Source organism: Teleopsis dalmanni, chromosome 2 (assembly GCF_002237135.1).
Source record: "Teleopsis dalmanni isolate 2A chromosome 2, ASM223713v2, whole genome shotgun sequence".
Classification (NCBI taxonomy): Eukaryota; Metazoa; Arthropoda; class Insecta; order Diptera; family Diopsidae; genus Teleopsis; species Teleopsis dalmanni.
In genome coordinates, this window is record NC_051847.1 from 183,842,570 (window position 1) to 183,858,075 (window position 15,506).

Consider the following 15,506-nt stretch of genomic DNA (forward strand, 5'->3'; position numbering starts at 1 on the left):
CCTGGCTGTTACCAGAACATGTTATTTTTTTTTTACAATTTAATGGTACTACCTTTACCAGTAAAAAAACTGATAATTATTACATCTGACTCATCTATTATTGGCAAATATTATCAATTAAAAACTAATTATTAATGCATTGGAGATATCTTTTGAATAAATGTTGTTTCAGATTTATTTATATATTAATTTTTCATTTTTCTTCAAAAGTATTATACATTTTCACAGAATATTTTCGTTTATGGTCCATATGGTAGTTACCATATGTTTTAAAAATAATCGATTTGTTGTTGTTATCACACAGAGTATTTGCTTTTTGCATATAATCTATCTCGACCTGAATTGTTTTCGTCTTATTTCAGCAACGAGCCACAGAAGATAAATTCAATTTCTTTAAGCTTTTTGCAAATTGTCTAGCTTTGTAGCTAGCTTTGTGTAAATGGGTTGAAGTAGTTTTGTAGATTATCTTCTGCTCATTAAAAATATTGTGAAATACAGAAAATATCCAAATAGGGTAATATCCAGTAATTTCAAACCGTAACTTTGTGTATTTCAACCAACTGCCAACACATGTGACATAATGAATATCTTTATATAGAATCCACTATGGTTAGTTTATAACCACATGTTGAAGAGTTTCTTATCACGTATAGATCGGCAATTCTTAATGTGTACCTTAACTGCAGATTTACCCACATCACGTCTCTCATCTTTTCTTATGCTTTAATACACACTAATTTGAACTCTACTGATATATGACTTCAATCCATTGAAGTTACAACTTTTCTTATCCTCGACCCAGACTAGTTTCAATCAAGATTCACTCATCCTCTCATCCATTCCTTATTCCAAACAATGTTTCTTTTACTCACTCCACTATATTTTAATCCATGTGTTTGTAATTGTATTTGTTGTTGTTGTTGTAGCTCGTCGGGATATTTGTATATTTGTAGTTGTAATTCATTTTATATTTCTTTCCATATTCATCCCCACGGGTTACAATAACAGCAATAAGAACAAGAAGTCAGAGAAAAGCAGCTAGTAAGAAGATATTTGCATAGGAACGATGAGAATATCTAATTACAGAATAAAGGCTAACTCTTTTTTTTTTATAACATGATTTTTATTAGTATGATAGAAAGCATTCCGGTTTATAGTATCCGTTGTGATAGTATTGGGACATTGACTCATCTTCTTACTACGGCTATAAGTTAATGATAAAACTCAAAATTTCTCTTTACGATAACTTTAAATTAATTAGCTTATATCTTTATATTTATATTAACCTTAAAAAAAATCAGTTTCAATCAATTTATAAAAAGTGTATTTTTTATAGTTTCAGGTTCAGTGATCCCTGCTTGTTGAATCCTTCAGATAATGATTCCAAAGTTAGTGGCCAAAATACGCCAAATCGTCGAAATCACAACACAACCGAAATTGAAAATAATAAATTCTTTGCTGCTTTAATGGAACAAATTAATTTGCTTCACGAAACGAATTCCAAAATCTGTCGAAATCTACATGAGACAAAAGGTGAGGAGCCAAAGCTGATGGAATTAATTTTCAAACCAAACTCAGATAAACTTCAGCAAATATTGAATTCATTATGCATAAAAAATTGTTTATTATTATTAATTTTTTTTTTTAATTTCTCAATAAATATTTGCAATAATTATACTTATGCACGCGTTATCTCTTCGCACTTCAACTTAATGCTTTTAAAGTAGATCATAAATTTCAAATCCTATCTTATTTACTTTTACCATTTATATTTTTTTAAATATTTATGCATTTTTATTCCATGTACTCCATGTGTTCTCTGTATTTCTGTAAATTCCTGTATTTGTAATTGTATTGTAATGTTTGTTTATCTTTTTTGTTTATCTGTTCTTGAAAAAAATTATAGTTGATATTGAAGCTTTAAAGCACGCTCCCAATTGGGGTTTAAGACACCGTAGAGATAGTTTGAGTGGATTAAGCACCCACAGTCAACCAATGATATTTGGCGGTGGATTTGGTACACAAAGTCCAGCGCCAACTTATCACTCAGGTATGTTTAAATTATTTACAATTACTTACAATTGTATATATGTTGTATTTTAATTATTATATACATATGTTTTTTAAATTTATTTGTTATATTTATTATGTTCTATACTTTTAGGCGCTTATACACCCGGCATGATGACTGATGTTGTGCGTGAGGTTAAGGAGGCTGCACGTGTGCGTGAAGATGCGTTATTAAATAGGTGAGTTTAAAGTTAAATTATTAATTTAGAATATAAATTTAATTAGTATTTTATATGGATTTTTGTAGAGTAAAAGCTTTAGTCGAAGAACGTCAGTGGTCATTGAACGAGTCTAATTTACGTGTTATGCGTGACATTGAAGATTTGAAGGTATAGTTTAAAGTTGTGATAATTTATTTTCCTTTTAATGATTTTTTTTAATTAATAATAGTCACAAGTCCAACATTTACGTGCGGAGCGTAAAGAATCTAATAAACGTATAAATCATCTTGAAACTGAAAATAAATATATGCGTCAAATGCTTGGTACAATATTTAATAATCGCAATGCGCCTGATATCATATATGAAAATGAAACTTTACGTATGCGTAAATCATATGCACAAGCGCATAATCGTCGCACACAACCATTACATTTAAATTATGGCACTATACATCATCAGCCAGCATCATCATTATCCGTTGAAGAACAAGATGAACCATTGCATATACATGAAACTCCATCAACCACTTCCACAACCGATATTGCTTCTGTTAACACACAACGTCCACAAGATATGCGCAATTCATTTTCAAGCACTGATAGTGGCGGTGGCGGTGGTGGTGGTGTTGGTAGTGCTGGAACAAGTCTACATAATGGTAGCGTTGGTACCAACAAAGGACAAGCTTTATCGCCACCAAATTTCGCTTTAGTTACAACACCAGTTGAAGATACAAAACGAAAAAAAGATAAATCAAAATCAACCAAATCGAATAATAAAGAGACGTCATCTGCACAAATGCATAGCAATTCCACCACATCAGCGGCTGCAACTCAAGAATTACAAAGAGAATTAAATGTGGCCGTAGCTGCACGCAAAGAAGCCGATGATCGCATTATTGCGTGGGTTTAATATATATTTACATATATATTTTTATTTTGCTAGTTATTTGTATTAAATAATTGCTTGCCAGTTATAATTTTTAATTGATAACATTTTTATTGCTTTTGAAAAATTACCAAATATGTTCTTGTTATAATGCAATGGAAAACAGTCACGTTTATTGTATATAGTTTGCATGCATTTCAATTCAATATTTTAAAATAGTTTATAACACTTATTTTTATAACAGTTATTTTTTATAACACTTTTCCAGTGATGTAAATATTTTTCACAAATTGTTTATAAGAAAGTGTATTTATTTAGTTTAAAAGTTGGTAATTGCAATTTTTATAACTGCACAAATTTTATATATCATAGGCTTATTTAGTTATTTTAATACAACATAATTAAGTTATAAATATTTTATATATTAAATATTTTTTGTTTAATGTGCAAAAGTAGTTATGAGTGTAAGAGACTATATCTAATGTTGAAATTCGGGTATTTAAGCAATATATTATTGTCAATATTTTATTGTTTAAATTATGAGTTAATGATATGATACCGTGGAACGTATGTACTGTAACTACAGCAAACAGAATCCAATTGCAAATCCTACTTATGTCTAATCTAAGATTATATTTTCAAAAATCATTAAAAAATACTTGACGGTTCTGACTAAGTAACACCATGTTTCCACTAGTCTCATTTAAGGCGCTAATGAAAATAATTTACCATACAAATAGCTTTCATATAAATAAGCTCATTGTATATAAATCAACTGATTTAAGGCGAAAAAGATCCTTTTAAAATAAAATAAAAATAAAACTCTTAAAAATAAATTTCCCACAAGAAAAATTACAAAAATTTAAAATATTTATCATATTTTTTATATATATAATGTAAACAAAGAAGATATTTCACATGCATAAATCAGCTTATGTTAATGGAAACGACTAAATCTCAACTTCATTAATTTCATTTCATAAGTAGTTTTAGTCGCAGTGAAAACATGATGTAGTGCTTTAAACACTTCTTTCGCAAAACTTTCTACTATAAAATCTCTGTAGATATCACGTTATCTGGTATCGCTCAATAGTAATAAATCTTTATATCTAATCATTCTAATTGTCATAAATTAGTCCATAAAACTAATCTTAGTTCAAATTATAAAATTTGTATAAATACCCTCTTGGCTCTCTTAGGCGGATACCGACGAAATCGATTGTTGTTGTAACCCTAAGAGACCTGCTAGTATTGTTGAGAATAAAAACTGTCACTTGGTCGTTTGTGTAGAGGACTGGCTCCAGGGTTTAAACTCAACATAAGTAATTTTATTCGTTTAAGAAGATTCTCCGTATTTTGTTTGAAAAACGAAAACTGCGAACAAACAATAATAAAAAGGAATGTTCATTTTCTGAAATAAACGGAATTTTACCACAATGAACTTCTAATTTAACATATTGAACTGTTTTACATTTATTGAAATCTTTCAATAAAATGAGCTAAAATATAGAAGTTGTATAAACCCTGTTGGGGCTTCGATTTATGCAAGTGGCAAAGTTTCTCGATCCAGAACGGTTTGAATTAAATCCCACCACTCATATATTCTTTATTCCACACAACCTCTTTTCTTCTCATTCATTCCTACCTAATCCATATCCTTACTCAAGTATTCCTATGTTGTAATTCCTTTCATAATATTCCCATCTCAGTAATATATCCCATTCCTATAGACTCCTATGTAATTCCTATTTCCTGCAATATAGCTCTTCTTGTGTTACAACAACAACATTAAAAATGCATAACTTAAAGTTCTTTCCGTAATCATATAACAGATACAACTTTAGCACTCATAAAAATATAAATAAATGCAAATATTTTAATATTTATTAGTAACAAAAAGATATATAAGAACAAACGCAAGAACAAAAATTTAGTAAAAAGTATTTTTATAAACAATATATTTAGTTTTTAAATTTAATATAATATAATCCACAACATATTCAACTTAATATTTTCCTGTTGATGTCACAAATATAAACAATATAATATATATTATTTAGCTTACCATACAATCTTATACTAAACTTAATATAAATAATGCTTATATTATATATTTATGCTATAAATTATTAAATTCATTTTAAAATGTAATGGATCTTATGACCTTAGTGGAATGGAATTCTATGTCACAAATATAGACAATAGAATATTGTTAAGTTGCATATAATATTGTTCTAAATTTACTTTAGACAATATCCACACTATAATTAATTATATTGGTTTTCATTATTGATTTAGAAATAATCAACACTTATATATATCATTATATGTTATTTGAATTCCATTCTTTAAATCATAATTTTAACACAACAAGCATATTAAATATTTAGCAATATCACACTATTTTTTTTATGTTCTATTTTATTGCATGTTTATTAATATATTAATATTATAGATTTCGTACTATTTCTATTTTAAATATATGTTTGCACATTTCATTGTTTGATTCTATTCAGAAAACAAACAAAAAAAAACTAACAAAAAGTCCTTATATGTAATTTTTGTCTTAATCTCATTTTAGACTTGAAAAATTGGTTAAAAATATGCGTGTTAATTCCATTCACAACATAGATGGTTCCTCGAATATAGCAAATGGTGATGGTAGCAAAATGGGTGTTGGTCTTAACACTTCAAATGCTGGAGGTACAGTGTCACAGCCAATGAAGTGGCAACATACGTCACCACTTAACACAAACGCATTTACGCAAATTAATAACAAACATTCTTCACAAGCATTCGCCAATCCAACGCAGTCTCCAACTAAAGTGGCTGTTGCGGGACCCATAACCGATTTATAGTGCTAGCACAGAATCTCAAAGCGCAGCTTACGCATAACTCATTTTTAATTAAATACGAACAAAAATTAATTTTATTTAAAAATTTATTTAAAAATTACTCGAAATTTGTTAAGCCATTCTGCAGTACTAAACTAAAATTTATTGTTATTATTAATATTAGTTATACATTGATGTTTGTGTGTATTTTGTTAATATTTATAAACTTTTAACTTTATTAGATATTAATTTCTATTATAATTTTTCCATTTTAATCATGATAATGCTGAATTCACACAAGATTTCAGTTTGTAATTTTAGCTGTCAATTGTTTTTGCTTCCAATACAAAATGAAAATTTTTGACAGTTTAAATTACAAATAAAACTCTTGTGTGAATCCAGTATAATATTAATGATAGTAAATATTTTTTTATTTTTATTTAATTTATAAAGTTATTGTTTTTTTTGTTTTATTTTTTTTACTGTTTAATTAATTCTATATAAATAATTGTAATTTATGTCCTTGTATGTTTTATGTAGCATAGTAAAGAAGAAAATTGTACAGTTCTTTGTGCATATTAACAATTTTGTATAAAAATTGATGTACCTAAAATGCAAACGAAATACTATATTTGTACAACTACTTAAATATTTTATAGAAATACATATAACAAAAAATATATATCCATTATATATAGTAATACAAAGAGAAAATAATTGTATTAACTAAATCGAATAAGTCTCGAATTCGAACAATAGCATTTTTAAAATCTGATATTGTTTATATTACTAGTATTTTATATAAAAGTTATATATACGTTTTTATTATTAAGTGCCATTTTAAATAAATTGCATTCAACATTAACAAACATACAGTAGAAACATGGTTATTTATTGATATGTTTTAGAAGCTATAATAATATTCTAAATTTTGCTATCTAATAGATTCTATTCATCTATCCAAAATATGCATCTCCATATATAGCAAAAATACTCATTACTTACTTACTGCTATCTTTCTCTCCTAGGTGGGGCATAGGGCCTCCTAGGAAAATGAGTGTAAACACTCATTACTAACATTAAAAAACTATCCATAAAAAAGCAGCTTAACTGCTTGTAGACCAAAAACCATTCTATGGCTTGAAAGGAGTTAATTTCTTCTCACCTATTTGGAAAGAAGAGAAACAAGGAAAGATATACTGAGATAATCTCTCAGGCATATCACAGTCCAAATCGCTTATATGGACTTTCAACTAATTAAAAATAATTTGAAAATTATTATGCGAATTCTGACAGGACACTGTAGCTTAAACTATCATTTTATATAATTGCAAACTTACTCTAATGAAACTTGTAAATTCTGTAGGGAAGAAACTGATGGATCTCGTACTGATGCGTAAACGAAATATATCCTAGGCTGGTATTGCATATCCGATAAAAAATAAAACTTTGTAATCTAGGTTACATACTAAAACTTATAAAGGAAGTTGAACTTGAAGAAATACCCTGAATACATGAAAGGGACACAATAGATCCCTAGGTCGCATTTCAATTTAATAATAAAATTAACATTAAAAAATCACATAAACCTTTATTGAAATTTGCATGCTGCGTAATGCCCTGAAAGGATGATAATCTGCTAAATTCGTTTAGTTTACCCAATTCCAATAACATAGATTATTTCTTCGCCTTTAAAGGTGATATTTTTCTCTTAGAAAAGTTAAACTGTTTCCAATATGTTAATTGGATCACATCTTCATATAATCAGTCAGACCATGCTAGCCAATAATCAATGATAAAACTATCTAACAACTTTATGGATGTATAGATTAGGGTTTTGCTTCAGGAGTCTATTTTGTAAGCATTACTTACGCTCTCAATTGCTTAGAGAAAATAAAAAATTAGCTAATAAGTCCATAGGATGACTGGTGCATTTCAAGTAGGAAATTGTGAAACAGCAGTCACATTTGAAGAAAATCTTCCAAACACTATGACTAAATTGCATGAATTACACATTGAATTTAGTCATTATGCATCGATTTCAATATATTTGGTTTTCTCTTGACTCATTCCTCAAGAGGCGTATCGAAATGCTAGAGAAGCGCTGAAGTAGAGTCGAAGTTTGGCAAAAAGTTGTGATTTTATTGGTTATTATACGGACTTAACTGCCGATATATTATTATTGGTTGTAGTGCATATAAGACTTTTAAAGCCAGAAAATATAACGCCGTTTGATATTATTGTAGAATTTATTTCACATTTTTAATCAGATCTAGTAGGATATCTGATTTGAACAACAACTCCTACAAGTTATAGTAAGCCTACTAGAAGCCTTTTAATGGCACAATATATGTTTAATGAATTCGTGCTTCCCCTCACACTGACTGCTTGGTATTGGGTGGGTAGTTTGAAATATGTATAAATATAATATATGGAATATAAGAACCCTTAATTGATCTATGGTACAGAATGATCTGCGTTAGAAAATACTAGTTAATCGCATTCAATAACAATATTGCTACTTGTTATTCCTTTAAATACAGATCTGTAGGAAACAAGAAAGAATATGAATTAACAATAGCACATAAACTGAATAAATATATTAAGTTGTTAAATCAATTCCTCTAACAATCTTTTATGTTAGTAATACCACATAGAATATAAATCGTGGTCCTTTTATAATAGAATATGATAGTTAAATTGAAGTTTTTTTTATTTAGTGAATTTTGAATTATAATTTAAATAATGAAACTTACAATGCCTAACTATAATTAAAATTATGTGAAAAAATCTAAACTTTAAACTACAAAACAAAGTCTGTCATTAGAGTTAACAACAAAATAAAACAAATTTCAGCAAGTAGCTTTTGCTGGTGGTTTTTGTATGGGAAGGAAAAGCTTAAATTCAGGTGGCAATTCATCTTCCGAATAAAGCCGGTCCGAAAAGTAGATACGACGTATACGACAATTAGCATGTATCTGCACACGAAGTGTCTCAACATAATTGGTGCCATATGCTCTTCGCGTGAAGTCAGATAAATTAAATTGTATTTGATTCCAACCATCGTCCAAACGCATCGGCATTGTGCAAATGAAAGGCTTAACACGTGTTGTTGACTGATAATTACTGGCACGAAAACGTCGGCGTACGTTTTTGTCATCGAGCACCTTAATAAAAAATTGTTCATCATATAAATAACAATGAATATAAAGAATGCCGTGAATATCATACCTGAACTTCAAATGTGAAATATTTTTTTAAATTCTTAATAATCATCACAAGAAAAGGCAGTTTAATACCAAGTGTTTTCTTAGGATCTGGCGGACAAGTTATAAATGTTGTACTAACATTTGTGCCAACTATTTCCAGTACTAAACTTTGTATGTCGTTGTCTGTGATGCGTTTTATGTGACCATTCCGAACCTTCTTATCCCAAATTTGCAGCGGTTTACTACCAATGCTGTACAGGATTGATAGGAAACCCGACTGGAATGTGTTTTTAAACATTTTGTTCTTTGTTTAAATTAAATCAACACAACACATTAAATATATTTGTTTTAAATTTTTAACAATCTTCAGCGAAACTATCAACAGCCGTTATTTTAAGGTTATGGTATTGTTTATGTCGATATTAGTTGCTGTTTAACAGTGTTGTCATGAGCGATTAAAATAAAAACAAAAAAGTAGTTCAGACGTTTATACAGAAAAATGTTGCTATGGTTATTGTTTTTATTTAAAAAAACAAAACATTTGACTTATTTTAATGAAAAATTATTTTAAAAATTTATTCTTTCACACTTCTATAGAAAAATATACATTTTCTTCATTATTTAACATGCTAAACTTCTGCCAAAGATATGTTAAATTGTTAATGTGTCGAATAAAAATATTGTAGGTGCACATTTCATGAATTGAGGAGAATTTTCAGAAACTTAATGTAAACATAGTATTAGAATCACCGCCAAAAATTACATACACGTATGAATAAATCAGCACAAGTTGGTTTGTTATTTGAATTTAACAATTCAATGCTAAAACAAACATTGATGGCAAATATTGACATTTCACACAAATTATTTTATTGTTATTATTTGTCACAGATTAACATTTTAGCAATATGGTATGCAAAATTGAAGTTGTGAAGAAGCATATTGAAGAGCATATTATTTTTATTGTTATTGCACTTCGACAATAAAAGCAACATATCAGTAAATAATGATTAACAATAACAATGCAGTCAACTAACAACTGAACTGCTGATTCAATATGGAATATATAGGCCGTGTGCGAGTTCGAGTAAATTGATGGTAAATTAAGGGAAATAGTAAATTATTTCGATATGACAGCAAATGTTGGTATTTACCAGATTTTCGAGTAGGGTAAATTAGATAAAAACAGGGTAAATCACAAAGTGATTTATTTTCTTACACTCAAATTATAATATTAGATAATTAAAAAAAACCAAATTTATAAAATAAATAATTGTTTTAATATTTGTCATAAAAGTTCTAATATGATTCCTAACGGAATTCAGATTACGATTATTTAGATTTATTTTTGTGAAATGCTTCTTTTCAATGTTTTCAGTCAATATTTAGTATGCATTTTTATTTTTTATGATTACTGCATTTATTTATGCAATAACTTTTCGGCGAATATTTTTCAGTTAAGTTTGTAGTGTGAACATGATATAATCGTGTAAAGAAATATGTAGAAGTATTATATATAGTATTAAAACAGCACATACAATTAATTTTATGTCGTATATTGACAATATTTCTGCAATCAAAAAGAATAATGTAACTGTCGAATATTTCGAATTTTGTTTCTACAAATCATTTTCCGTCATCAACTAAAAGACAAATAAATGATATGATTTCTTAGCCTAGTGTGGGGTAGAGATAAGCTCCCCAGCCAATATAGAGTAAAAGTGCGTAATAGCACTAACTCAAGAAATATAATCAAGAATCAAATCAATTTCAGACAGATTAACAACTTGTGCTGCATTTTAAATTAAATAAAAAACAAAATATTTGTTTTTAATTTTGCTATTTTGTTAAACTACTAAATTGCAACTTTAATAAAAAGTACCATATCGTAGTGCTACACGGCAACCCTTGCATGTTAATTTGTCAAATACGCCGCGGAGTACTGAATGGTTTGACAAGGTTTCATATTCCTCTGATTAACGTTAAAATATTTGTTGTTAACTGCGGCGATGAATATAGATATAAACAAATTCAGAGCGAAACATGCTGCAGGTGTGTAAGGAATTACAATTTTAATTTATTATTTATACGTATAAAATTCCTTATATTTTAGAATCAAAGGAAGCAGCCCCGCTACTAGCAGCTGAGAAGGTTAAATAATATTTAATTAGCAATAAATAAATAAATGTATATTTTATTTCTTTTTCACGTTAGGATGAAAAAATGATGCAAACCTTATGTAGGAACTCTCAAATAGGATTCAAGGAACTACCAATATTTATTGTTGTTGAGACTCGTTGTATAACTATGGAACAAGCAGTTCAAGCAGGCATTATAGTAACGTCCACACAGATACTCGGTGTAGAACAAACTAATGAAGACAGTAATGTGCCTATGGATGCAAGTGTCGTTAATGTGCCCTTAGTAGTGGCAGTACGTTCTGATACTGTCGATGCAGGGGTAAATGCAATTCCTCTAATGAATGACGCTGCAGTTCTAACTGATGGTCCCAATCCCACGCGGAATCGTAACATACAAGTTTGTCTTGATAATAAATCATTTAAAACAGTTGCAATACAATGCGACATTGATTTCGAAGAAGAATTTGATGCAATGAATAGCGCTCCGTCAGAAACAGAAAATGCGCAATCAAAAGAGTTGGAATTTGTCACATTTGCCAAAGAGAAAACAATATGTCATAAAAATGGTAAACATGAGTGCTTAGTTTGTGGTGAAGTAAAAATTAATTTCAATCTAATGTGCAAACATATGAGTTTGCATTATGGACCAAAGATGCTGTGTGCTACTTGTGGCCATCAATTTGAACATGTTTATTTATACGATAAGCATCCATGTCTCAACGAAAACGCAGAGAAGAAATCTGTTGCTAAAAAACTTAAACACAGATTTAAATGCCCACACTTTCGTTGCGGCGTCACAACAATATCGCTATTGGAACTTTATGATCATATCAATGAACATACAGGAAAACGTTCTTACATTTGTGACGGCTGCAACCGTCGTTATCACACAATGGGTGAATTGCGACGACATTTATCAATGCGTTTGAAATGTTTAGAGAACGGTAAAGTTCGTGACGTACATGGTATATCGAATTTGGTGCGTGAGAAAAATTATCGCATACGTGTGTTTCCAGTCTACTCTGCCAGAAATAAACGTGTACTCATCAAAGTCTTTCTTTCCCGACTACCGCAATCAAACTTTTGCCAACTCTGTTTGAAGCATTGCACCAACTCCTATATGTATTCGAAACATTTACAAAGATGCAAAAAAGCTTATAAGTATCGCTTACAGAGAAAACTCAATGCAACGTCCGCAGGCACAAATAAAAGGACAACGAAGTCAAAGTAATTATACCGAAATGTCTAGAACATTAGTGATTTATCCTTATAATTTTAAGAACAATAAAAAACGAAATTTAATAACATTAATTTATATTTCGCTTAACAATTTAAAATACACTTCAATTCACTTCACTGCACACCATGTGCTTTACTTAGGCCTTCAAACAATTGCTTTTTCTCCTCGTTGCACTCTTTGAGCGTTTGTAGCGCCAATTCCAGTTGGACCTTTTTCTGTGCATGTTCTCGTATATATTGGTCAATGAATTTAATACAAATTTCATCCACCTGGAAATCTTCAGATCTCTTACCAATCGCTGTAGTTATTTCTTCTTGTATATTACTCTGATCTGTCTTTAAAGCCTTTCGTAATTCCTCTAAAGCTGGATCACGTTTCGGTCTGCAGTTCTCGATTCGTTTTAATGTTTCTCTATAATCAATGGATATGTCATGCATTTTATACAATAGCGCGATGAGTTCCACGCCATTATATAAATAATCGCGTTGTATCATATCATAGAGCAAATCATCAATGGATTTATGCCACGCTAGGAAAAAGGCCATAGGGCCAAAATGCCTTGTCGAACGCAGTGCATCGAAATCTTTATTCTCATTAATATGTTGATAGACTGTGCTACTGATGCGATGGAATTCCTTCTCATATGGTTCATATTGCATAAGCAGCCGATCAAGCACAAACTCATATTTGTGTTCGTCTAAACACCTTTTGAGGTGCACATCTTCAAACATTTTTGGCGTTTGCAAGCTGCGTCCAGTCATTGGCGCGTAAATTTGATTTATACGTTTGACCACATCCATTGGGGCATACTCTAATGTACCATCTATTTGACGTATGACCACTTTACGTTCAGATTGTCGTAAACCATATGTTACATCGCTTATAACGAATTTTGAATCTGAAAAATCTTTTAATGCTGGATCTTTGGAAATGATTCTCTGTTCATCTTCTTTGATTTTAACCAATGGAGGCATTTCAAGTAGTCTTTCTGCTTTTTTAAATGATGCTCTAAATGCTTGTTCGAGTTCTTCTGTAGTCATAAACTTTGTTGTTGGTGTGTTGTCGGCTACCGTTCTTTGGCGAAATACTTTAGAAAATTGTAATTGTGTCATTGATTTGAGAAGTTTTTGCGTTTCGGCATCTGTGAAAAGCGGCTCTGGATCTTTTTCATATTCCAATGTGATTCCTTTAATTGTGCACATTAATTTCATTTGATTTTTGCTGGGATGCACAAATTGCACACATCGTAACCCGCACAATTTACGTAAATTTACTAAAACCAACATTTTTATAGAAAACTTATATTTTTACTACACCAAAGAGTTTTATAACAATCACCGCATGATAATAATACGACAGATTTGACATTTCCATTTCGATAATTTATTTGACAGCCATATGATCTTAAGAATGACATTTATGTTAGAAAATTAAAAATCGATATACGATAACAATGGAAAACCATAGCATGTACATGAGGATTTCCAGGCTCAGATATAAGATGGTCCAATATATATATAATATATGCACTGGAATATCAAAAATTGCTTTGAAAACAAAATAGAGAGACATAATTCAGACATAGAAAAAGATATAAATGAATGCGTTTGCAAATTTCAAAAAAGAAATATAATGGTTAAAATGGAGAAAGAACGATACTGGAATGTCTGAAAATTTAGAATTTAATAATTTGTATAAAGAAGTATAAAAACTTAACCCCTAGTTATTAAATAAAATAAATATTTGCTTTCTTTATCAGGTTTTAGATCGTTGGTTTTTGTTTAATATTACTTTAAATCTGGGGGAAAAAACAAATATTTATAAACAATTAGGGTATAAATATAAAAATATAAAATAAAATTTTAAAAAAGTATTATTTATTTCTCTTTCACTCATAATATAAGTCACATTTCACAACGTCTCAATTTTTAGGCGGTTTTGTTCATGTGCCTTTATATAAATGAACTCATTATCAATAAATCAGCTCATTTAAGGCGAAAAATTATGAATGCAATCCTTAAAAATAAATTTCACACAAGGAAAATTACCAAAATTTGAAATATGTGTCATATGTTTCTTATACGAAATGTAAATAAACAACAGCTGAATTGTGAACAAAGGCACTGAGGAAGTAAGTATTTAATAAAATCTTTGTTTTTATTAATAGAATTTGTAGTTGATATATAATATGTATATAAATGATTTAATATATCAATTATATATTCAATTTCTTGGTTTGAAGTCATATTAATGAGTGAAGTTTATACAAATTTATAAAGTTCTGTCAGTTGCATAAATGACTTTTTATAATGTGAACGTTCACTAATTAATATAAATGAGCGAGTGCCTAAATGAGAGAGTGTAAATGTACTGTAACCTTCAAATGCATGAAAATACACATATTTTTTTCCTTTTTATTTATAACTTTTAATTACAATTTGTTTTTTCAAACTTATTTTTTGAATATAACATATATAATTGTTTTTTTTTATACATTTTATAATTGTTCTATTAATATTATGTTATTATGAATAATTAAACAAACATATCTCAGATGAGGCAAAAAAACTGTGAAAAGTTTAAATAAACAAATAATGTACAATAAATTTATGTTGTATTGCATTTACCACTGTTTACATACCCAATAAGGACATAAAATAATATACTATAAATAATATAAATATAAATACTATAGTAATATAAAAAATAATATACTGCACTAATAGCCTTTTCTAAATTAAATCTATAACATAAAAAATTTTTTTTGCTAATTAATTAATGCATTAACTCTGCGCTTACACTTGCTTTGAATTAATTTGACATTAAATACAAAGCTTAGGAAGCACACTAATTGGGGGATGGTAACTTAGGTGCAAGAGCTTTGATCTGTCAAAAAATTATCTCCGAGCTTCTTTTCTGCTTATGCTTGCATAAGAAAGGTTAGTCATTCTGACTTTGTCAGCGC

At 29.1% G+C, this 15,506-nt stretch overlaps 4 protein-coding genes across 5 annotated transcripts in view; 2 read left to right on the forward strand and 2 right to left on the reverse strand.

Annotated features, from left to right (window-relative positions):
* Nucleotides 1-6,133, forward strand: part of LOC119673903 (putative uncharacterized protein DDB_G0282499) — a 51,957-nt gene extending 45,824 nt beyond the window's left edge. The window contains exons 5-10 of one of the 2 annotated variants that reach the window (XM_038085007.1): nucleotides 1,337-1,533; nucleotides 1,907-2,050; nucleotides 2,165-2,249; nucleotides 2,318-2,399; nucleotides 2,461-3,131; nucleotides 5,699-6,133. In XM_038085007.1, the coding sequence (XP_037940935.1) occupies nucleotides 1,337-1,533; nucleotides 1,907-2,050; nucleotides 2,165-2,249; nucleotides 2,318-2,399; nucleotides 2,461-3,131; nucleotides 5,699-5,975 (1,456 nt within the window). In that variant the 3' untranslated portion in view covers nucleotides 5,976-6,133. The remainder of the gene's footprint in view (nucleotides 1-1,336; nucleotides 1,534-1,906; nucleotides 2,051-2,164; nucleotides 2,250-2,317; nucleotides 2,400-2,460; nucleotides 3,132-5,698) is intronic. The other variant, XM_038085008.1, reaches the window with a different exon arrangement.
* Nucleotides 6,134-8,712: 2,579 nt separating this feature from the next.
* Nucleotides 8,713-9,672, reverse strand: LOC119680734 (cilia- and flagella-associated protein 20). Its single transcript, XM_038093690.1, has 2 exons — nucleotides 9,183-9,672; nucleotides 8,713-9,118 (listed from the first exon to the last, which is right to left on the reverse strand). Exons 1-2 carry the CDS (start codon nucleotides 9,456-9,458, stop codon nucleotides 8,804-8,806), a joined length of 591 nt encoding a protein of 196 aa, XP_037949618.1. The 5' UTR covers nucleotides 9,459-9,672; the 3' UTR covers nucleotides 8,713-8,803.
* Nucleotides 9,673-11,066: 1,394 nt separating this feature from the next.
* LOC119679899 (zinc finger protein 729-like) lies at nucleotides 11,067-12,612 on the forward strand. Its single transcript, XM_038092486.1, has 3 exons — nucleotides 11,067-11,212; nucleotides 11,274-11,311; nucleotides 11,375-12,612. Exons 1-3 carry the CDS (start codon nucleotides 11,170-11,172, stop codon nucleotides 12,530-12,532), a joined length of 1,239 nt encoding a protein of 412 aa, XP_037948414.1. The 5' UTR covers nucleotides 11,067-11,169; the 3' UTR covers nucleotides 12,533-12,612.
* On the reverse strand, nucleotides 12,605-13,950 carry LOC119679900 (28S ribosomal protein S22, mitochondrial). The gene has a single exon (XM_038092488.1). The coding sequence runs from the start codon at nucleotides 13,825-13,827 to the stop codon at nucleotides 12,655-12,657; it is 1,173 nt and encodes a 390-aa protein (XP_037948416.1). The 5' UTR covers nucleotides 13,828-13,950; the 3' UTR covers nucleotides 12,605-12,654.
* Between the last annotated feature and the right edge of the window lie 1,556 nt (nucleotides 13,951-15,506).